At 43.1% G+C, this 25558-nt stretch overlaps 1 protein-coding gene across 1 annotated transcript in view; it reads right to left on the bottom strand.

Annotated features, from left to right (window-relative positions):
* Positions 1-744: 744 nt before the first annotated feature.
* RANBP17 (RAN binding protein 17) overlaps positions 745-25558 on the bottom strand; it is a 1388837-nt gene continuing 1364023 nt past the window's right edge. The window contains exon 28 of the mRNA XM_086931437.1: positions 745-1111. Within this exon, the coding sequence (XP_086787563.1) occupies positions 1015-1111 (97 nt within the window). The 3' untranslated portion in view covers positions 745-1014. The remainder of the gene's footprint in view (positions 1112-25558) is intronic.

The following is a 25558-nucleotide window of genomic DNA, read 5'->3' as shown; positions in this document are numbered from 1 at the left end:
TATTATCTGATATGGTGGCTTTAATTTGGATAATTGTATAGAATTATATTGATCTAGAAAACGGAAGACACTGCAATTCCATTTTACAAAGTATTTCCATTGCTATAGAAAAATCATTGTTACACTGAAAAACGTATTAAAAAGACAATTTTCTGCGTTCAAATTTACTGCATTTAGAGTTAGGGGATATGCTCATCACCAGTACTTTTTTTATTAATATGTTTTCTGTCACTGTCCGTGCTTTGAAGTCAGCCTCTTACAAGCATGTAATGACTTTCAAAGTTCCCTTTCTTTAATTTAAACCACATATACATATGTGTGTGTGTATATATATATATATATATATATATATATATATATATATATATATATATATATATGTATATATATATATATGTGTGTGTATATATATATGTATATATATATATATGTATATATATATATATATATACATATATATATACACATATATATATATATATCAATCACACTACTAATACTTACTAGTTCTATTGCACATTAGAAACTTGAAAGTTATTGTTTGAAAAAAATACAATTATTAAATTTAATGATGTCAAAAGGAGAGAACAAAGATATGAGGTGTATCTTTATTTTAGTTTAATATGCCTATGGTCTTTTTAGCAACACATGTTTTGCAAAAAGCAGTTGCAGATGAAAAAGCTTTCTCAATTGTACAGTTAACTAATTTTCCTTGATCAACCATGAATAATTTACGTGCACACGTTTAGATGCAAATAGTATTTATTTTGTTCTTTGGTTACTAATACCACACCATGTTATAGATGTACAAGAATAGAAATAATAAAATTTCATAGAAAGGTTGAAAACGTTGTAATGTAAGACTGTGACTTCACGTCATTTTTCTAATTAGAAATCTTTTCGGCAAAAATGCAGAATTTATTATTAAAATCAAAACACATTTTGAGTGGGGGGCAACATCTATTTAACAATATTTCCAGAGTCTATCAAATATGGGGCCTATCAAACTCGGTGTCAACTCATCATATCTAAACTGGAAATTTCTGTGTTTCCATCACTTCGTAGTGCTTCTGCTACATCTCTCCGAAAGACCGACATATTCTGAGTGAACCTGCACAGAAAATGAGAAAGAGTAAATGTCAAATGATTATGTTAACTTGTACAATTCTCCATATGGCATGTGAAAAAAGCTTGGAGGTCATTTAGACCTCGTCCAGTGTTCACCAAGTCGCTAGATGCAGTGCAAGCAATGCTTCCAGCATCCTACCTGCAGCTCACCCACTGGGCGGGCATGGAATTATTTGCAAGAAGTGCAGAATGTCATCTGGTCCACCTTTACATAGTAGGTCGGCATGTATACAGGCATTTTAATTTTTCAAAGACAAATCTGGTCGGTTATTTTTGAAATCTGAAAAAGGAATTTCTTCCCAACTTATGGAAAACACAAGGGCATTGCAGGCATTATATACACGTAGGCATTGCAGGCATTATATACACGTAATTAAAAACACATTTAAAGAACAGCTGTCGTTACAAAATAAAAACAAACACAACCACCCTTCTTTGAAATTCCGCATTCATGATTTCCTCTGCAAACCCTCATTGCAAACCATAAGTCGCGTTCCAACTGCAATGCTCTTAACCTTAGCCTGGATGTGACAAACAACTTCAAAATGACAAACCATAATCTTACTAATTACATGATGCATTATCTAAGCAGAACTCTAAATATAGTATGATTTCTTTATATCTGTGTTGTAATTTAAATACGTGGTGGGATATCTATTTAGTTATTGTTATATAAACTGTGAGGGCATAAGAAATGCATTTGGTGTGCAAGTAATGTGAAGAGGAGTTGGTCTAACGGCTTGGGCGGTCTGGGGAACTGAGTTCGAGTCTCGGCAATGACACTGAACATCCTGTGATTCTGGGCAAATCACTTGGGGCCATATGTATCAACATCCTCATTTGCGATTCTCAAATAGCAATTTTTTAGAAGTCGCTATTTGAGAATTGCAAAAAGGGATGTATGTAAAAAAATCGTAATTTTTTTGCGATTTCTTAATATTCCTTAATTGCGATTAGCAAATTGCGAATCGCAATTAAGGAATACTTTCCCATTCATTTCTATGGGCCAGGAGGCCCATAGGAATGAATGGGAAGTTATTCTCAATTTGCGATTCGCAATTTGAGAATCGCAAATTGAGAATAATTTCAAGGGTGCAAGGGTGTCATAAGGACACGCTGCTGCACCCCTGAAATTTACATGTGTGAGCATATGGTGCACATACATGCTCTAAGGGCATGTATGTGCGCCACATGGAACCTTTGCAAATGCCAAAAAGTGCATTTGTGAAAGAAATCGGAAATTACCACCAAGTTCAAGTTGGTGTTAATTTGCGATTTCTTAATGAGAAATCGCACAACTTGGTTGCTTCATACATAGCATTTAAGGAATCGCAATTTGCGATTCATTAAATGCTGACACAAAATTAAGGAATCGTAAAAGATTCCTTAATTTAGCGATGCGATTTTAATCATACATCGCATTTTCCGATTTTTTTGTCGCAAACGCTGCTTTTTTGCTAATCGCAGTGTTTGCGACTACAAAAACGGATGATACATATGCCCCCTAATCTTCCTGTGCCTAACAAAAAAAATGAATGTGTCCTCATAATGCAACTGATGGTATGTAAAGCACTCTGATACCCGATTCGGGAAAAGTTCGCGCTATATAAAACTCTATATAAAAAAAAAAGTTATGGTTTTGAGTGGCAAATATGCAATATAAGGTTTACATAGTAAACCATAGCTGAGAATTTAGTGGGGGTTGTGGTTTTTAAAGGGGATTTCAGAGTTTTTACATACAATAAGGGTTTATTACCAAAGCTAACCGTACCTACACTTTTTCAATGATATACATTCAAAATCTATACAAACAGCTAGTGGCTGTGCACAGTTGAGGTGCACAAAACCAATATTTACTTCATTTTTTCAAGGTTTGAGGATCCTGAGACTGCCAAGGGGATCCACAGTATCCAGGGAGGATCCAGAATCGAAAATTTCTGCAACAAAATGTACTTTTTCAGAAATGTAAATACCAGGGGGATCCCTCTGGGGGTCCACACATGGGCCTATGGATCAGGGTATACCCACTGTCAATAAGTGGGTTATTAATTTGGCATGGGAGTACCCTTACCAACTTAATAAATACACCCTGGTTAGGTCTCAAAACAGTTCTAAGTTTTAACTCTGCTTATCCTGGTGGCTATAGTATAAGCAATCAGCAATTCCCCCCAAAAATGTGTGCTTCATTTATGCAGTGCCAACTTATTTAGAAAAAAATAAAATAAGATTCCCAAATCAATTTAGAACAATAGAGAACAGTTCATGAGTAAAAAGACACCAAAATATTAAAATTGGATAAGGGGAACCAGATATATGAGTTTTAAGGCAAAAAGCAGCTAGAAAATATAAAGCGCCAACCAAAAGTATCAATTTGCAGTTAACGGGGAACTAGGCATTATTTCAGCCAACAGTGAAGCAGTGTATGTCTGACCCCTTATTTTGGTTTTATGTCATCTTGTCATGCCCCATAGAAATACTGGATTTACTCTGGCTGTTCGTGTACATAATTTATACTATTGGCTACTCCCACGGTTGAGGAACACACTCTGAATAACGTCACAGTCTTCAGTGTCTTTTAAAGCACTATGAGATTTATGAGTAAGTAGGGTTCATACACCGAATTCCTCTCTGTTCTGATTTGACTCTGAGGACGCCACACTATGATTTATGTAATTAGTTGCCCTTCAGGAGTGGATTCTCCTCTAGAGGCGAATTGTTTAGAATTTACCACTCAGCTAATAGTTTTGATCACTATCAGTCTATTATTGGGCACACTTGTGAGACTTTTTTACTTTGTCTTGAAAAGGTTCGGCTATTCTAGGAAACACATTGGCTGCACACAGTTGTTTCCTTCTCTTGGATGTCATTTCCATGGAGCATGATTTTTTAATCAGTTTTTAACTCAGATGAGGGTTCCTTTTACTTCAAAAACGCCATCTCCAAAGTCTTGGAGATGGTTTTCCTTTCTTTTCTCTCTTATCCACAACAGATGTATAATGCTTTGAACAGGCACTTTTTTGATTCTTCTACGTTTGACACTTTGCTATTATGTGTGGTAGGGTCTTTAATGCATCGTCATTAAATATCGTGGTCCTGAAGATGATCTTGTGGATTTTTACCGTATGAGACCGAAACGTTGACGAACCACTCATCTCTCCTTTAGACTATTCTTGTGACATTCACAAATGTGTTAAATACTAAGGCAGACATTTATGTGTTTTCACTGAACAGTGAGCCTTCGGTAGATTGCCAAATGTTAACCCCTTGTGTGCGCATGACGGAACCATGCCGTCATGAGCCACGGGGGGCGTGTGCTCATGACGGCGTGGTTCCGTCATGCGGCTGCCGCTCCGCCCTCGCAGCATTAATTCCCCGCCTAAGCGGGTGAATTAATGAGCGGGCGGGGCCGTGACGGAACCACGGCGTCATGAGCACACGTCGCCCGTGACTCATGACGGCGTGGTTCCGTCACGAGCACAGCAGCGCCGCGCTCACCCCCCATCGCGGCGAAATTCGTGCCGCGGCGAAAGGGTTAAAGAGCAACAGTATGAAGATTTTTTGGATAACACATTGCCAATGTACCATCTATTATAACCATCTTTGAACCCCTTCATTTACTATCTGTTTGAATCAAATATAATTTGTCTAATTCAAAAGCATATATGCCTGTATTTGTGATTCATTCAACAGTTTACTGTTCACAATGTGTAACAAATGTATATATGATGTCACCCAAGGTCACCCCTAGCTAACTTAAACGTTATAATTCCTCTTTTGAATGATTCCCTGTTGGCAGTTTACCCTGCCTAATAGTTGATACCCATGCCCACAAGGGAATATTGGGTTGACCTTTTTCTTACTAAAAGTTATAAACAAAGCAGATATTGCCTTTTCAATGGAAACCCAGACTTAACCAGAGTCGCTATTCCTGACCCTGTAACTAGTCCGATGGTGACAGTGGCAATGAATTTAAGGTTGAAACACACTTCCATAATAAAGGGATTTTTTGTTTTCCTAATAACTTTGGCACAGTTCAATGATTCTGTATGAAACTCCCTCATGCCCCAACCCCCCAAAAATGTGCACCCGCTTTGGGTTCTTCAAGGCACGTTTTGAGCGGGACAGTGAAAGGAGGACCAAAAAAATAGGGAGTCCCAAACATGCAATTTATCATTCTAACTGATATATGATTATTTGCTTATTAATAAAGAAAAAAGACTAAATGGAATGACACCAAATTTAGTATGAAGGTAGAGCTATACTTATAATTTGTGTTTTTCTTGGCTTGGTGTACATCGTTGAGTAGTTTAAAAAAAAGATCAGCTTATAAAAAGGTGCTCAGGTTGGACATGTTACATTTTTAGAGGTATGTATACCGTTAATTCGCAGAGCATCGGCAGTAGTGCTACTAAGGACAGTCATTTTGTATCCATTATTCCGTCTAAAACAATCTCACTGGATGGCTGCAACATTGAAAGTAAATGTTGCAACCGCCTTTACAGGTTATAGGGACTCAGTACACACATCATTAAAATCAAAAAGTAGGACACGGTGTCTCCTTGGCCCTGGTGGGGGTGCTCCCAAAGAGATCTTCTCTGCTTACATTTATTAAAAACAAATTACACTGCTGTCACGGGATCTGGTGATCCAAGAGGTTGGAACCACGGACATTAGTGAGGCTCCTGGTTCTCTAGTTGCGAAATAGGAACAGTGGTCCCGGGGCAAGCTTTGTAGCCTAGTGCTGTTGACAAGTGCAAGCTTTACTGTGCGATGTAGGGACTGCAGTACCAGAAGGAAAGCTGCAGTTCTGCCATAGTTCAGTTAAGGAAGCATGGGTCTTCGGTATCAGGATGCAAAGCTTGACCTGGGACCAAAGTTAAAAATATATATATAAAGGTAAACAAAAAAAATGGTTTAGCTGCAGACCAGACATTGTGGCCAACCAACATTTTTCCAGCTGTGCACAGTAGGGGCTGGCTATCTGTGGCAGGTCGAGCGCAGTGCATGGCTCAAAGCCGCCCACACAGGGTTGTGCTCAGAGACCTACTCTTGGGTGTGACATAGGATCATAAAACCTCAACACTGCACTGAAAACAAACAAAGGCTACAGTAAATTTATGGGGTTGGTTCGGATGTGATTGGCTGAGAGAGTTGTTTTTCCTTCAGTCAGTCATCTTTTCGTCCCTGCCAACTTCCTGGCAAGCACTTGACCATAGGTCCGGTGCCTCGGGTACTGTTTTTTGTGCCTTGTTTGAGGTGTAATTGATACCCCAGTTTAAAAAATTCGGAAACCTTTGCGATAGGTGATTGGTGGATAAAATGGATGCTATTATCTTATGCTTTCGTTCACATCGGGAGAACATTGTTTACAGGATAAGTTCGATGTGACGCTTAAGATTTGAAATCTAATTGGAACTGGGGCCCGAAATAGAAGATCAATTTCACGAATCGCGATACTGTTGACTTTGCACTTTGCCTTGAAGAAGTCCAGTGTGTTGGACGAAACGCATTGGCTGTTTGATTATCACATATTTATAAAAACCTTTGAAACAACATACAGAATCAAATGAAGATTTATATCTAATTTGGAAACCCTTCCTCTTTGGACTGCTTATTTTTCTATAGATACGATTTGGTGCACCTTATTGTGTGTTTATACAACCCAAGGGAAGTGAAGGAGACATTCAGGAACTACTATGAAGAACTATACAGTAAATCGAGTCCGCAGATGCGGGAGAACTCAGTTGATTTTAGAACACCCCTGCCCTTAAAGACTTTGGAACCCAGCCTGAGGGAGGGCCAATGAGGACCAGTGATAGCAATGGAAATCTGTGAAGCGATCAAGGAGCTGGCTAAGGGAAAGACTCCGGGACCAGATGGTATACCAGTAGAGTTTTACTTCATTGATGCACAGACGCTAGATCCGAATTACCTCCCTCCACTAGAGATGCCCTGGTCATACCCATCCTGAAGACAAAACATCGGAGCCGCAAACGTTAGATTTCCATCCCCTCTCCATGCTTAATGTTGAGCAAGGCGCTGGCCTCCTGACTCATACCCTTTATGACTGCCTGATACATGGGGATCAGATCGGATTTATGCCGACCAGGTCCACCTCTGGGAACCTGCAGCAGCTTATTCACATTATGTATCATCCTGAACGGAACTAATACCCAGTATGCTCGTATCCTGCCAATATACCTAGTAAAGGCATTTGACTCTGTAAGATGGGACTTTCTATATGCCACAATGGAACACATGGGACTAGGGGAGGAATATATGATGTTACTCCGCTAACACTCACTCTGCATACCATCACCACAAATTTTTTTCCACGCAGAGTCAATCACCCCGCAATTTATGACAACGCAAACTTTTACACGACTATACTTTCACCACGCATGCCATTACAACGGAAAGGCATGCGTGGTGAAGGTATACTCATAGTAAAAGTTTTAAAGGTAAGTGAGAGTACCCTTCAAAGAACACTAACCTACACTACACAAACACTACCCTACACCTACACCACAACACTACCCTAAACCCTAAAACACTCCCCTACACTACACAAACACTACCCTACACTACACTACACGGACACTACCCTAAACCCTAAAACACTACCATACACTACACAAACACTACCCTACACTACACCAACACACTACCCTACACTACACAAATACTAGCCTACACTACACAAACACTACCCTAAACCCTAAAACACTGCCCTACACTACACATGCACTAGCCTACACTACACAAACACTACCCTAAACCCTAAAACACTACCCTATAAAACTACCCTACACTACACTAACACTACCCTACACCACCATAACACTACCCTAAAACACTGCCCAACACTACACATACACTAACTCACACTACACAAACACTTCTATAAACCCTAAAACACTACCCTACACGACACAAACACTAGCCTACACTACACACACACTACCCTAAACCCTAAAACACTACCCTACACTACACCAACACTACCATAAACCCTAAAACACTACCCTTCACTACACAAACACTACCCCACACCAACACCACAACACTACCCTAAACCCTAAAACACTTCCCTACACAACACATACACAACCCTACACTACACTAAACCCTAAAACACTACCCTACACTACACAAACACTACCCTACACTACACCAACACTACCCTAAACCCTAAAACACTATCCTACACTACACAAACACTACCCTACACTACACAAACACTACCCTAATCCCTTAAAAATTAACCACCACCCCAGGCCCATTCCGCCTTTACTTCTCTCTCCTTCTGCTTCCTGCATCATGTCGTCTTTCTGTCAGGGGCGGTGCACGTCGACGTGGATCACCCAAATTCTTTTTTTTTTTGCAACGTATGTGCCTTTACCATACATACCTTTACAGCGATTTTTATTGTAAAGGCATGCCTGATAAATGCAGATGGGGTGTAAAAAAATGCAGAGTAATGGTATGCGGGATAGGTGCACTATGCGGAGAAAAGGTATGCAGGGTCAAAGTCTGCGTTGTAAAAACTTTGTTGTAAACGATATTTACCCTACGGGAGAGATGGACTAAGAGGGTGAAACTATTATACACACACCCAACAGCATGTGTTAGAACCAATAGTGTGATATCAGAACCATATAATATCGATAGAGGAACTAGACAGAGCTGCCCACTGTCCCCATTACTATTTGCTTTGCACTTGACCCGACCCCTGGGGCGCTCGGCTCTCCCCACTTCAGCGGAACCGTAGGCGGTTACAGGTCTGCCTCAGCGGAGTCCCCTCACTGTACCGGGGCCATCAGGAGCTGCCTCAGACACCCGCACCATGTAACCGATGACGTGGTAAAGTCAGAATAATCTCTCTCCGCTGCTCCGCCCCTTTGTGAAAAGCGGATCAGTACAACGCTGATACTACTTTCAACTCTCCCCCACCTCGGAGCTAATAGCACATAGGAGGATATCTACAGCACCCTTTGTCTGAAGCAGCACCTTACTTCCAAGGGGACTCATGATACAACGCGTACTTTTATTTACTTGGTTTTAAATGACCCATGAGACGACATCGATCTCTTCGCTAAGGTACTGTTTGCTTTATTTTCTCCCTCTATTTACCGTGAATTCACATTCTCCTTGAGAAAAATGGCTCAAAATGGCTGGGGTCATAAATTACAATAGCAAATCGCCTCCCCCATCTACTGACCATTACAAAGTTTGGGTACAACATTGCCTGGCACTGGGATCATCAAAACCGATATAGGACTTGACTTCCCCACCCTCACCACCTAACCAGCAAAATAGAAACTGGACTTAGTTCCTCAGCCCCATGATAGAAAGCGAAACTGGACAACACCGCCTCTCACAACTCATGAAAACAGACAGTGGACTACATAGCCAGTCTCTATCTCTCCTAATGAGTCGGCCATTTTAGACTAGTCACCCCTCATTCTCCCAACTCATACCATGCTCAGATACCGACGTCCCCCACGCACTCATGAAATCAGCACCTAAAAAGATTTACTCCCCTTTTTTTTCACTTGACCTTTCCCTGCCTATATTTAAGCATGCCCACATTTTAGACTGAACCACCCACTTCCAACTCTCAAATACAGTAGCCCTGACTCAACATTGTCGTCAGCCAGCTGGATGTCCTAGCCTACATTACAACACACGCCCCTCACCTACACCTCAGTTCACAATATGGAATTCACAGGCGTGCACACCTACAAAATCAGTTACCCCCCCGAGTTCTCTAAAAAATCTGCCAAACGCTTTAAACACAACTTTTTGAAATCTCACCCAGAAACCCCTTTGCGGACCCTTACTTCTCACTACACAATGGGGTCAAGACCACTGATATCATTTTCTACACTAAACGTAGAGCGCAATGGAGGAAAGCCTTTCTAACGATTTCCTGCACAAGGAAGTCCGCACATGGCCTAGCGATTTCCATTGCACCATCACAACTCTTCCCAGCGACAGCAACCATCACTATTTACAACAACGGTACTATCCTCACTCAGTCCACGGACCGGAGTCTAAACCTGTTCCCGACTATTAAAGGACATGTCTCCAATCCTTGACTCCTGCCCAACTGACCCCCACTCCTAGCACCCAAGACACCAAAACGTCATACCACTTAGCCAACCGCCCACCTCCCACCCCACTGCCATTTAGGTACTCAGAACCTCACACCTCCCTCAACCCTACTACCCCACAACACGCGTCTCCTTTCCCCACTCCCACATCCCCACCCCGCTCCCACCCCTAGTCCCCCGCCTCCCCCACCATCCCTCCCCCTCGCACCACTAGTCCCCCCACCTCCCCCACCATCCTTCCCCCTACCCTGGCACTGCCTCATAACGACACACCCCTCCTCCCTCACTCCAGTATCTTAGACACCCACTCACCCTCTATAGAAACCTCACCCTCTCCGTTTCCAGGCAGAGGTCACTCCCCCTCTTACAACTCCCCCACCCTCACTCTCCCTTCCCCTTCCCATACACCTTCCCTACTCCACTGGCTCACCCCCCTACTCCAGCCAACACCCCTATGCTCCCACCACCACCATCCCTAACACCACTTTGGACAAGATTATGTCCACCCTTCTCCAAATCAAAGAGGATCTTCATACCTTCAAAGAGTTGTTTTCTAATCAACCCAGACACCCCTCACCCACCAGTCCCCTGTTACCTAACAAGTCCCCCACCCATCCTACACACTCACGCAAACAAAATTCTCCTTACTGGACCTCAATCCCCGCCCGTAATTCTGCCACCCGCCCTCGACGAACCATCAATCCACTCTAGGGGGACGACTTACGCTCCCTCCTATTTATTTATTTATTTATTTATGTATATGCTTATATAGCGCAGGATTCGACTCCCGAAGGGGTATCTCCGCGCTTGTGCTATAGCTAAGGTGTCTAGCTGAGGTCCAGGCTGTACCGAGCTTTAGGATGTCGAGAACAGATATGTTTTAAGTGATTTCCTGAAGGTCTGAAAGTTGGTGTTTTGTTTCAGCGTGAGAGGAAGTGAGTTCCAAAGCGTAGGGCCTTTGTAGGATAGAGCTCGACCTCCTTGTCTGGCCTTCCTACATTCTTATATCCTGTTCTCACGACCCACATAGCCACCACACACTTTCCCATCCCCACTATCCACTCCAACCCGCATAGGTCCCCCACACAACAATAGAGGTACCGTCTCTAATAACCTTAAAAAAGTCTTCCTCACTCTAGACCCCTCCTCCTCCGTCGTCACTCCGCGGCTCAAATGCACACTACTCAACTGCAGATCTGCCCCTATACATGCATCTGACATAGCCGACCTCATCAACGCACTGGACCTTGACCTGACCATTCTCACTGAAACCTGGTTAACAGAATCTTCAACGCCACTCATTGATATTCTAGTACCCCCCAACTACCACATCATCAGATTGGATAGGACTGGTAAGACAGGCGGTGGAATCGCATGCATTTATCTGAGCAACCTCTCAGTTACTAGAGCCACTTCCCCTATATTCTCCTCTTGTGAACACATTTGCCTCAATGTCAATAGCGAGGGCAATCCAGTATGCTCTCTACATATTATTTACCACCCACCAGGGGACAATCTCACTTCACTGAACAACTCATGGACATGATCACAACGAACTCTGGTCGTCAAAACACACAAATATTCCTTGGTGATTTCAACCTTCACTGGAACGATCACAACGACTCGGTGGTCAATAGTCTCAAAAACTTCCTCAACGCTAAAGACCTCACCCAAACCTGCAACAGCCCCACTCACGACAAAGGCTCTAACCTGGATCTAATCATCTACAAAGAGGATTCCACCCAACTTGGGTCAATCCAACCCTGTGACTGGTCTGACCACCACATTATCACATTCTTCATCAACGAAAATGTTAAACTCAACCCGGTTCCATCCACCAAACTTAAGGTCTGGAAAAGAGACCCGAAGAAACTCAACCCCAACTCATTACCTTGTCCCAGCTACAATCTTCTCCTACCCTCACCGGTGCCTCCGACGTTCAGGTTCTCACCGACCACTACCTCAAGTCGATGACCTCAATAATCGATGAGGTTGCCCCCCTTCAGTTAAAGAGAGTCTCTTCTAAAAACTCAAAACCATGGTACGATGGTCTGCTTAACGAAGATAGATGAGCCATTAGACTGGCAGAACGCAACTGGAGATCAGCCTCCTCGGCTATGCACCTTAAAATACTTAAGAAAAAGAGAAACGCCTACTTTAGGAAAATCAAACGCACAAAAGCAGATTTCTTTAGCCACCAGTTTGACCAAGCAAAAAACCGGCCAAAAAAAACTGTTCGAGTTAATCAAAACTCAATCCAAGGAACAACCTCAACGAATACATAACACAACTAGAACTCTACCGTCCTGTGAAGAATTCTCTACTTTCTTTAACCTAAAGACAGATAACATCAGGAACGATCTCCTCAATGATCTAAGCCTATACTCCAGCCTCCTCAGCAAAACACCCATTGAACCACAAAACAATGCTACATGGTCGTCCTTTGACACCTACACAGAAGAAACGATAGGCAAGATGCTCAGTACCCTGAAACCCTCTAATCACCTTACGGACCCCCTACCTGCAAACGCTGTAAAGGACTTCATCCCACTGCTTCTCCCGCTTTGGACCAAAATTATTAACAGCTCACTTCAACAAGGACTCATCCCCGACTCCCTCAAAGTGGGACAAGTTTCGCCCATACTTAGGAAACCCACAGCAGACCCTACCGGCCTAAACAACTACCGTCCTATTTCCAATATTCCTAACTTGGCCAAATTGCTGGAAAAATGTGTATACCTCCAACTGACAAAACACATCGATCACTTTGACCTCCTCAACTCACACCAATCAGGCTTCCGAGCAGGACACAGCACAGAATCAGCCATGCCACACATAATTGATGACGCACTTCAAATCCTAGATCAGAACGATACCTGCCTCCTCATCCTACTCGACCTCTCATCAGCCTTTGACACCGTCAAACACGAGAACTCACTCGATCTGCTGAATATCAGAATGGGTCTATCAGGGACTGTACTCAAGTGGTTTACCTCCTTTCTGCATAACCGGACTCAGAAATTCAAGATCAACCACACGATGTCCTCACCCGATCCAGTAACACTAGGTGTCCCACAAGGATCCTCCCTACCTCCAACATTGATCAATCTAGTCATGGAACCACTCACCGCACTGCTGCAAGCATCTAATGTACAATTTCACAGGTACGCAGACGACACCAAACTCTACCTCAAAATACAATCCCCTGAAGACATCAAACTACTCAATACATGCTTAGGAACACACAGACATGACTGGCCGAGAATCATCTCAAACTTAACGCTCTAAAAACGAAATTCCTTCTAATAGCACCTCCCGCCAAAATCCCCACCACTCAGACTTGGCTTAAACACCTAACTGCACTCAACATCCAACCTACCATCGTGGATTCAGCGAAATCTTTAGGCATAACCCTCAACGCCAATCTCAATATGCAACATCATATCAGCAATGCAACTAAGGGAGCTAATTTCCAAATCAATACTTTGAGGAAGCTGAAACCCTTCCTCCCAGCCAATGAATTCCAGACCGCAGTACAAGCCCTAGTTATTCCACGGATAGATTATGGAAGTGTCGCCCTTTGTGGCCTCCCCATATCGGCAACCGCACCACTAAGAGCCTCTATTAATGTTGCAGCGAGACTTATCACTGGATCGAAAAAGCACTCACACATTTCTCCCGACTTAAAATCCTTGAACTGGCTGCCTTACGAAGCTAGAACTCATCTGAAAATCGCTTGCATGACACACAAGGCTATACACCACAACTCGCCCAGCTACCTCACTCAGAAATTGACAATTTCAGGTGGTTCAAGAGGCACAAGAAGCACAGAAAATCTTCTTTTGAAACCACAAAGATTCCACAAGGAAAAAACGTATAAACGCTCCTTCTCAGGGATGGCACCCAGGATCTGGAATGCCCTCCCTCCAGAAACCAGACTTATCTCCTCCACGGCATCTTTAAAAAAAGAAGTAAAATCGATCCTCATGGCTAAATTCACATGAATATAAGCTGAGGAATTCTCGAGACTCATTATTTATCCTTTTACTACACTGTCTGGCCTGACCAACTAGGTACCTTGCTACCTTACATTGCTCTCCATTGATAACCTTCTGCTCCTCTTTGCACAAAACGCCTGTTAATCACTCTTTTGTCTTTTGATCCCATATGTGTGTAAAGCGCTCTGATATCTGCAAGGATCTTGTTCGCGCTATATACAACTTTCAAAATAAATAAAAATAAATAGAGGCAGCCTATTGACAGCAAGGACACCTTCACGGCATACAGCTGGGAGGAAAGAGGCACGTAATTTCCCTCTATGCAGATGATTTGCTGCTATACTTGAAAGACGGAGGCCGGGGGGCATAACAGGTGTTTGACCCTGTTAAATAACTATGCTGTACTAGATGGGCTCAGACTTAATAAGACTAAGACCCATAGCAAAAACAAAAGCACCTATTTTAGGAAGCGAGGGTGGTCTCACAGCTGTAAGAACCGGGACTACTGAAATTCAAGTACCTAGTAATTCTGAGAACGTCCTCGTAGCTAAACTAGAGAAAATTGCGGCTATGCTTGACCCTCTGCTTATAAAACTGTCCAGCATAGACTCAAGATTAACTAAGATTGAGCAACACCTTTCTTCTACAACCCCCATGGTGAGTGAGGGTGTGTCTGACAGATCGTTTAGACCAAGACTACCAAGTGTGCCTGAAGTTAGAATTTCCACTGATGTGGTTGGACGCCCTACCCTTACTAAAGCGAAGGTTCCTATGGTAAATTCACAGAGCATTCATGCATCTACAGTCAATGCTAGCCTTCGTAGTGAACAAGTAGAGTACCAAGACTCAGGGCCGTTACCAGGAGGTGTAGTGAGTCCTAACAAGTCTCTCCACTTTCCACCTGAAGCTACACCATACACTATTATTTTATTAAATGTGCCAGTGTAGCAGGGATTCTGCTCCTACACAGAACTGTGCATAGAGACTTGGAACCTCAGTGAATTAGGGTGTACCAAAACTCACCTTATTACCCAACATCCCTACCAGACTGGCATCAGTGTCACATTTGCTCTTCCAAAATACCAATGATTAGATAACCCAGAACATGGAACTTAGATTACCTAAGACAATGTGGAACACATGAACACTCTTTCGTTATACTCTCATAGCAGTCCAAAACAGGGAGTAAAAGAAGACATGTGCAAGTTGGAAATATTTATTTCTAACGCCTTGTTCTTATGTGCAGCATCTTAGCTAATACAAGCAGACATATTATCAGGAACAAGATTGTCAGCATAGTTACTATTCCATAAAATACAAAGGGGGAAATCATGTTATAATGCTCAATGGAAACAGGTTTAAAATATACCTATATTTCACCCTCCCTTGCTAGTAGGGTATTTTATATCTACAGAAGGTCTCTTGGGATTACATGGGCAGCCCCATACCTCTGGTATTTAGCAGAAGTGGATCACATCAGATTCTGCACCAGCTCTCAGTATTCGAATGTTCTCCAAGTGTGTATGATCATGCCTATGCAGTACATTATTAAACGCGCCAATCTCAGAGGTGGCCACAGCTGCATTTATGTTATGTCTAGAACGTGCGCTGATCAGTCCGAACAACAACCACTGTGTTGAAATAACCTTGAAGGCCTCTGCACTTACTGTTCAGACTAACCTTACCAAGCAAGGCTGCTAATACAGAAAAACATGTTATTCTTGTGTAAAGCAAAACACTCTGCTAAACTCTAAACGTTTATTAAGGTGAGTGCCATGTGCAAAAGGCAGCAGAAAGGAAAAATGGTGTTTAAACTTCTAATAAGCTCATGTCAACTTAACACTGTGTCAATGCAAGGCTCAGCCCCACGACACCAGTCCTTTCCTCAGGAGGTGATGAACACTGGTCATCCCTTAAGAACAAGGCCCTTCATCTGTTGAATGCCAGAACTGGGTTGGGTAACCACTTATTTACCGAATTCCAAATGATGAGTAGAATTACTTGGGTAGGGAAAACCCTAAAAGCCTTTAGAGGAGACTGTGAGGTCCTGAGCTTTGGGTCTCCCCGCCTAGTCAGAACTATTTTGGACAGGGCTGGGTCGGGACATTTAAGCAGCGACAACATTAATATTTTGCAGTTTGGCTTCTTTTATCGGAACATTTCATCCAATGTAAAAGGAAGAGATTACCATAGCCCTGATCTTTGGACTGGGTAAGAGTGGTCTGCTTAATTCAGACACTCTGTTCATCACCACCCCCTTTTCTGAATCATTTTTGTCCACCATAAGAGTGGAAGGGTATACTCAGGTGTGAGTCCCTAGCTCATTGCACCATCAGGATTCAAGCAAGCCGGGCCGAAGACGGCTGAAATGCCAGAAACCGGTCCCCGGTAGCTTGTTTCCTTCCCAGTATAAGAATTGGCTTGGTAGTTTGGTCTGCCCTGTTCCCATGATGCACTGGGCCAGGGTCAGACTAATTTGCATATAGCCAAGTTCTGAGCTGGGATGGTGCAGTGAGCTAAAAAACGGTGATGGATCAAGCCCTGATCTTTGGACTGGGTAAGAGTGGTCTGCTTAATTCAGACACTCTGTTCATCACCACCCCCTTTTCTGAATCATTTTTGTCCACCATAAGCGTGGAAGGGTATACTCAGATGTGAGTCCCTAGCTCATTGCACCATCAGGATTCAAGCAAGCCGGGCCGAAGACGGCTGAAATGCCAGAAACCGGTCCCCGGTAGCTTGTTTCCTTCCCAGTATAAGAATTGGCTTGGTAGTTTGGTCTGCCCTGTTCCCATGATGCACTGGGCATGGGTCAGACTAATTTGCATATAGCCAAGTTCTGAGCTGGGATGGTGCAGTGAGCTAAAAAACGGTGATGGATCAAGCCCTGATCTTTGGACTGGGTAAGAGTGGTCTGCTTAATTCAGACACTCTGTTCATCACCACCCCCTTTTCTGAATCATTTTTGTCCACCATAAGCGTGGAAGGGTATACTCAGATGTGAGTCCCTAGCTCATTGCACCATCAGGATTCAAGCAAGCCGGGCCGAAGACGGCTGAAATGCCAGAAACCGGTCCCCGGTAGCTTGTTTCCTTCCCAGTATAAGAATTGGCTTGGTAGTTTGGTCTGCCCTGTTCCCATGATGCACTGGGCCAGGGTCAGACTAATTTGCATATAGCCAAATTCTGAGCTGGGATGGTGCAGTGAGCTAAAACACGGTGATGGATCAAGCCCTGATCTTTGGACTGGGTAAGAGTGGTCTGCTTAATTCAGACACTCTGTTCATCACCACCCCCTTTTCTGAATCATTTTTGTCCACCATAAGCGTGGAAGGGTATACTCAGATGTGAGTCCCTAGCTCATTGCACCATCAGGATTCAAGCAAGCCGGGCCGAAGACCGCTGAAATGCCAGAAACCGGTCCCCGGTAGCTTGTTTCCTTCCCAGTAGAAGAATTGGCTTGGTAGTTTGGTCTGCCCTGTTCCCATGATGCACTGGGCCAGGGTCAGACTAATTTGCATATAGCCAAGTTCTGAGCTGGGATGGTGCAGTGAGCTAAAAAACGGTGATGGATCAAGCCCTGATCTTTGGACTGGGTAAGAGTGGTCTGCTTAATTCAGACACTCTGTTCATCACCACCCCCTTTTCTGTACCATAGGAATGCAGCGTCACCTCCAGGACTCTACGACTATATGGTTCCCACACAATAGATTTGAGCTTTTTTCCAATCTGGAGGATATTGACTGACTAGGTTCATGTACGGGTAATAATAAGACTTTACACCCATGGTTGAGTTGGGTGAGGGAGGTTGGGTATTAGGCTTTCAACAACTCAGGAGGTCTTTCCCCACCTATACTGAATGGTCAAAATTGTGTCAGAACCCAAGGTGTATCTAGGGTGGGCAAGGCAAGGGAGTGTAGCATACCACGTGCTGGTAATTACTTGAATGCAGGGGTAACTGGCCCAGTGGAGGCAAGTAGTTCCTGTAATTTGCTAGGCCATAGCTGTATTCAAGGTGCTAATGTAGGACTCACATTAGCCTGATGGAATGTAGCTGGTCTCCAACAAAAAACTATTTCAGTACTGTGGTCTGCCTTCATCGAGGGCCATGACATATTGTTTTTCCAAGAGACCTGGGTGTTGGCCCACGTATTTCGACAGGGCTATTTAAATTTTTTCAAGGTTGCGAAAGGTGGGCAGCGTGGTAGACCAGGGGGGGGGGGGGGGGGCTTACAACTTGGGTTAGACAATCTAACCACTATAAGGGATATCCTCCTTATAATTAGGATACAGCAGGTAAACGAACTTGACCTGCTTCTTATTAATGTCTACTCAAGGGGTCTGCAAGGTGGGAAAGCCTCTCCCCACGATTGATACTTTAGACATGTTTTTAACAGAACATAGAGGTGATAATAATTTGATAATAGCTGGTGATTTTAATTGTACATTTGAACCCCTTGACCTTTATGATGTAAACCTCAGTGCAGAGGAGGACGTTCAGTGGTCTATTCCATCGTTGGATCTTCCCCCAATTAAAAAATGGACAAGAGCAGCTTTACAGTTAAAAGTGTTCTGTTTGGAACAGGAAGTCCGAGCTGTTAATGGGAGATCATCCTCAGATAAGCAGGGTTCGTATAGTTTTAGCTCCGGTCTGCGCAGAAGTCGCATTGATTTTTTCCTGCTTAATAAGGAATTTTGGTCTAATTTAATTGATATGGTGGTCTGTGAACGCATAGAGAGTGACCATAATCCGTTAGTGCTCTCTCTTCAACCTGCATGTTCTCCTAATGGTACTAGTATGGAGCTAGGAAAAGATTATGTGGAGGCCCAATTGACAAATGACACTAGACGAGTTAAATGGGCAAATGTGATCAAAATAGAGGAGCACTTGAAGCAAATTATTAGTTTGATGGTCAATGCACTAGGTACTCTATAGTTATGCGCTTCACAGGAAGAGTTTAATACCATAGTCGTGCAGGTCCACGACAAATTATTTAATAAGCTTAAAAGTTTTTTAAAAAACCCTGATCGACTCGGGATTTAAGGCTGCCGCCTGGTATGACACTTCATGTCGTACGACCTATAGAACCCTAGCTAGGGCAATTAGGTCAAAAATAGGGATGACATACAAAGGGCTAGGACTGAATACAAGGCAGCCCAATATCGTACCAAAAGGGATTGGGAGGAACAACACTGGGCAGAATTGCTTAGAGCTTGTTCTGGGAGGAATATGACTACCTTCTGGCACTTGGTGAAATGGGGGAGTGGGGCACCTTGTAAGGTGCCTGCAAACTATGTAGATCCAGATCAGTGGGTATCGTATTTCAAAGCTCAGTTTGCATATAATGGGGATGAGCAAGATTGCTTTGATATGCCACCTCCCACATCTACATTGCATTTCACTAAGAAAGATGTGGAAAACGTTTACTTTTAGTGCCCAGAGGGAGGGCGCCCGGGCCCGATTGTATTCCCGCTGACTTGTTCCTTTATGACATATCAAACTGGGCACATTATATTCAGCTACTTGTGAATGCTATTGCAAATGGAGCAACTGTACCCAGTACTTGGGCAGGAGCGGAATTACTCCCCATTTATGAGAAAGGGGTCCGTTCACAACCCGGTAATTATAGGCCGATAAGACTCATAGATTGCATACAAAAGGTGGCGGCTAGGTTAATACTGAACAGAATCCAGGCCTGGATTGAAGAATGTAATATTCTGTCTCTTCTCCAGGCGGGTTTTCACGCTTGTACTAGCACCATTGATCAGGTGTTCAGGTTCATCCTGATATATTGGCGCATTGTAGTACTAGGGGGAGGTACAATGTATGCAGCATTTGTCGACCTTAAGTCGGCTTTTGGCCTTGTCCCCCATACTAAGATGTGGCTAATCTTTCTGGCATTGGGAATGTCACTAGATCTTCTGGCATTTTTGGTCAAGCTCCATGTTGCCAATTACGCGCAGGTGAGATGGGATGCGCAGGGGAGTCCTACCAAAAAGTTCCCTGTAGAGAAGGGTGTTAGGCAGGGGTGAGTTTTAGCAGCAACCCTCTTCTCACTATATATTAATGGGGTAGTGCAGTATTTCCACCACTATCCCACGGATGCACCAACTCTAGCTGGGATGAGGATCCCGTTGCTTATATTTGCAGACAAAACTCTTATAATTTCCAAGACATGAAAGGCCCTCCAGCCTGCCCTTTCAAGATTTGAGGAGTTCTGTCAGGACCATGATCTTGTAGTCAATGTAGACAAAACAAAATCCATGGTCCCACACAAACACAGGACTATTAAGGGTAGAGTCGAGATGAGGGAAGGTACTTTGGAACAAACCCAGGTTTTTACTTATTTAGGGGTAACCATTGGTAATAAATTAAGTTGGAAGCCTCAAATAGATTTGCTCTCCGTCAAGCATGCCCAACTTTCAGGAGCCTTGCTAAAGGAGCAGCGTCTATCACACACTAAACCTATTGCTCCGGCATTACAAATTTATTCCTCAAAAATTAGCGCTTCGATACTGTATGGAGCAGAATTGTGGGGTTATGCCAACAGACTCACTGGTAACAGCTCAAAATAAATTTTTAAGGTCATTGATTGGCCTCCCGCAATCCACCCCATTGTTGCCCTTGTTTTTAGATCTGGGTTGCTATTCGATTGAGGATGTGGCACACTTCGGGCCTGTGGCATACTGGAGAAGGCTATGGGTTACTCCGGAGCCCTCACACTATGCCCAAGCCTTAATAGAAGTTAGGGAGGCTGATGGTATGGTAACGAGTAAAAGCCACCCTTTGTGATATGGGGATGATCCGTTTATGGGCATCCCCTGCTGACCATGTATTTCCGACAAAAAATGAATTTAATGCAGCATACTGGAACATGCTAGTTATGATGCGATTTGCTGCTCTAATGGCCCCCTCTTTATCCAAAGACTTCCTTGAGTTTAAGCACGAAGCGAAATATGAAGGGTATTGGGATCTGATTACTACCCCTAAAGACAGGAAACTGTATCATCAGTTTAGGGTGGGTTCACTTCCTACTAATGTATTTACCAGCAACTGGTGTAGCTCGAACAGTAGCAATTGTCTATTCTGTCCTAAATCCTACGAATCACTGGCACATATTTTGTTTGCTTGTCCAGCCTATAGAAAACCCAGGTCTAGATGGTTGAAACCTGTATGCTTAAATCTGGTGACTAGGTCAAGTAGCGAGGCATTCAGGATTTTAAAAACGTCCATGGAAGAGCATATTGTGATTGCTGTTGCTAAGTTCTTGGGCTGGGTTTGGGTGATTCGTTCAAAGAAGAGGAGCAATTAGTAAATGTCTTATTCTCCATAGTTTGTTTTTTTTGCTGACGATTGCTTATGCACCATACACTTTTAGTATGATTTTTAATTAACCTAATCTGATTTGTATATGAATTAAGGGAAAACGGTCACCCTAGGCAGTAGCATTGCAGGGGCGAATGTAATTTTTTTTTTAGCTGGTTCGTTTGAGCTGTTTTTAAATTATTTATTGTACAACTATGTATTTAAAAAGGAAGGTGTGATTTAAATTTATGTAACACACCTGTATGTCTAACTTGGCTATATTTTTAAATATTCTCACCTCTATGTATTATGTATTAACTTTTGTGATTTTATAAATCGAAATAAAGTTTTTGACTGACTAAGACCCATGCCTTCCTATTGGTGAATGATTGTTCTCACCCTGAGGATCTTCCTGAGGGATGGACATGGTCCCCCTGCCCCTTTAAATATTTGGGAGCACAAATATTGTATAGACTAGCGGACCTGAGAGATGGCAATCTGAACCCGGTCAAAAGTTCGTTAAAAACTTGTGTCCAGTTTTGGCACTCACTAAGACTACTATTAATGGCCTGCATAGCACTATCAAAAATGATTATGCTTCCTAGACTCGTATGCTTCTTTGTAAATGTACAAGTGGTTAATCACACCCTCATGGTTTACAGACTTAAACCAGATACTCTGAGAATTAATATGGGACGGAGCAGAACAGAGTATCTTTGGAGGTAGTAAAAAGGGCTCCTGAAAAGAAGGGACTGGGCGACCCCAAGTTCTAGCTATACCTGGCAGCCCAACTCCAATGGATGCAAGATAGCAAGAATCTTAAACTGTTGGGAAATAAAGTATGGCGAAATTGTCAGGGATGGTTGCGGGCTAGACTTCTACACCCAGCGGTGACCATACGATAGCCAAGAGTATTATTACAAGTTGTGTTATTCAGCTGGAGGAGATGCCTCTGACATACAATTGGGGTTCATCTCTATACACCAGAACTACCCCTGACTGAGATACCATATGGTAATCCACAGGCCCTGTATACGAAGCTACAACTTGCAGAATGGACCGCATCCGGGATTACAACAGTGGGAGCCTGTTTTCATATGGGGATATTAATTTCAATAGATGACTTTCTATCCCAATATGATCTACCACACGGATAATTCCTGACATACCATTCACTGACACAGACATTTCGAGACCTGTGGCGAAGTTGCCAGCAAGAACCACAAACTCATGGAGTACTTCAGGTGTTGATAACTCTAGGGGCGGCCAGGCATTTAATCAAATGGTTGTACAGAGTGTTACTCGACATGGTAAAAAAAACATTAGATCGTACTTGAGGGAAATGGGAGGAAATCATAGGAAGAGAGTTTCCTGATAAGGAATGGAACTGGGTTTTAGGGGATCTGAAATGAGTGTCTAGAAACTCCAATTTCACAGTAATTCAATTCAACTATGTCCATATGGTGTACCTGACACCACATAGACTGAATGTTATACATGGAGACAAGGCCCGGGGTTGCCGTAGATGTGGATTGGGAGACGTGGGGTTTTCACATATGACCTGGGAATGCGCAAATTTGAGGGCGTTTTTGGAGACAGTTCTGAACATGATCAAGAAAACACTAGCATGCACCCTTCCTAATACAATAGAGGTTTGCCTACTGGGACTGTTCCCCAGACCGAAAGATAATAAAGTAGGCAACAGATTTGTAGACCTGGTGTTGGTCCTGGCGAGGAAACAGATAGCCCAACACTGGAAGGCACAAGTAACGTAGATACTTGGGCCAGGGCAGAACAGAGAGCACCTCAGAAAGAAGATGCACGGGGGATCTGCTGGCGACCCTTAGCAGACCTATTGACGGAAATCCTGAGAGCCTGGGAGGCTAGACATGAAACAAACTCTGAAAGGGATGATGAAGTAACAGAGGATCAGATTGACGATAGCTCCAGATCAGGGTAATCAGAGGATGAACCCAGATAATATATATATTTTTTAAACTGTGGTGTTCATTTATTTAAACATTTTCGACAACAGCTAATGCTATTTTGTAAAAAAAGAAGGTAGAAAGGTATTTTAAAAAAAACATTACTGTGTTTGTAAGCATTCGAACAAAAGCTAGGTTGACTTTCAATTACAAACGAGCATGTGAAGATAGGCGCATAGTATTGTGTGTGCCCAGGTAAATAAAGTTACCTTCAGACGCTAAAAAGCTCCAGCTTGCAGCCGCTGCTGTCTCAAGGTTAGATTTGTTGAAGTCTCCACAACTGAAAATGCGCTGATTTTGGGTTAGCAGTGGGAGAAGGTATCTCTTTGTGACCAACGCTGGGCAAAAAGTTGATAGCTGTTCTCGGTTGGTACTTTTCCTGCGGCATTACCTGCAGACTGAGGCTGATCAAGGGTCAATGCTCTTGATAATGTTCGCAGGATCTTGTGGAGTAGAGCTTTTGTGGAGTTTAAAGCGCAGGACAAGGAACCTGCAAGTCCCTACGTATTGGATCAGTCTGAAATGCAATCCTTAACTGATTTAGTTGAAATCTTGAAGGTACTGGTTGTGCTGAATTTAAATGCTGCAAAACATATCAACTTTATAGAGGGGGCCTCAAAATTGTCATACAACCAGAACATAGTAAAGTATTTTGCCATAGTGAACTATTTCGGTCCTGTGTGTATCACTTCATCTGCATCTGGCTAGGCACTGGCTCCCAACAGTGAAGATACAGCTACCAGCACCCCAGTCATCTTAGTTACTTGGGGCACCAACAGCAAGCAAACAATGATCCAACATAAACCTGCAGAGTATCCACTGCACTATGGGAGAATTGAGGAAGCTAAATTACTCAGATGAGCTTGTTAAGTTCCATCTAGAGAGGGCATGAATGTAAAGGAGAGCAGCACTCCGGAATCCTGTTTCAAGAGATCGGGATTCCTTATTGTACTGCAAAACAGCTAGAGATATTTTCAACACTGTGGAATTTTTATAGCAAGAAGCTCAACCACAGTTGTACAATTCAAGCCTGCACGTTAACAACATCTGTGTTTCTCTAAGTTTGCTTACTCGCCTCTTTTTGTGACAAGACTGCTTGTCTCAAATGAACAAGTTGCTTACCTTCAGTAACACGTTTTCTGATGGAAACTTTACCTAATTGCAAATTCCTCAACTTCTGAATTCCATTTTGGTGCCAAACTTGATCCGTAAACTGTTTTGTAATTGCTCCAGTACGCTGCTAGGTGGCGGCATCAGAGTCTGCATAGGCTTTATCCCATCTCCAACCATGACGGCACAAAGTAACATATAAGTGCTACCCCTCTGTGCTGACATCAGCTTACAACAAAGCATTCAGCACCATTTAGCGGAGATCTTCAGAAATAGATATAGAACCATGACAGTGTGAACAATCTAACATGGAACGTAAGAAATACTTAGAAGTCCACTCTTCAAAACATAGAAGAGGTCGGGCAGTGAGGAATCTGTGCTTTGAAAGAGTTTCCACCAGAAGCAGTGTTACCGAAAGCAACTTGTTCTTCTGATAGAGACGTCTAACCGCGGACTACTCATCATATGAATAGATACCATAGCTGTAGCCCTCAAAAGGCGGAGGATCTCAGGAGTGGACTTCACACCATGAAATCCTGTAGGACTGAGCAGGCAAAATGGACCTCCCTGTGGACATGTGAGTAGAGGCAGTAATGTTTGATGAAGGCATGAACAAACACCTATGTAGCCGTATTGCAGATATCCAAACCAGAACACCTCTGGCCAAGGCCACAGCGGCTGCCTTAGCTCTGGACTAATGAGTTTATGTCCTCAGGAGGAGTCCCTTTCGACCAAGGCATAGCACATTTTTATGCAAATAACAATCCTTCTGGATAAGGTATTTTTCTGGACTGCTTTTCTCTTCCGAGCACATGAGAACCAACCCCATAAAAAGTTGGTCATCCACTCGATGCTCCTTAGTCTGGCCAATATAAAAACTAAGGTTTCTTTTGGGACCTAGCCGGTGCAGTCTCTC

The sequence above is a fragment of the Lissotriton vulgaris genome, chromosome 7 (assembly GCF_964263255.1).
Source record: "Lissotriton vulgaris chromosome 7, aLisVul1.2, whole genome shotgun sequence".
Classification (NCBI taxonomy): domain Eukaryota; kingdom Metazoa; phylum Chordata; class Amphibia; order Caudata; family Salamandridae; genus Lissotriton; species Lissotriton vulgaris.
This window is presented reverse-complemented; position numbering and strand designations above follow the sequence as displayed.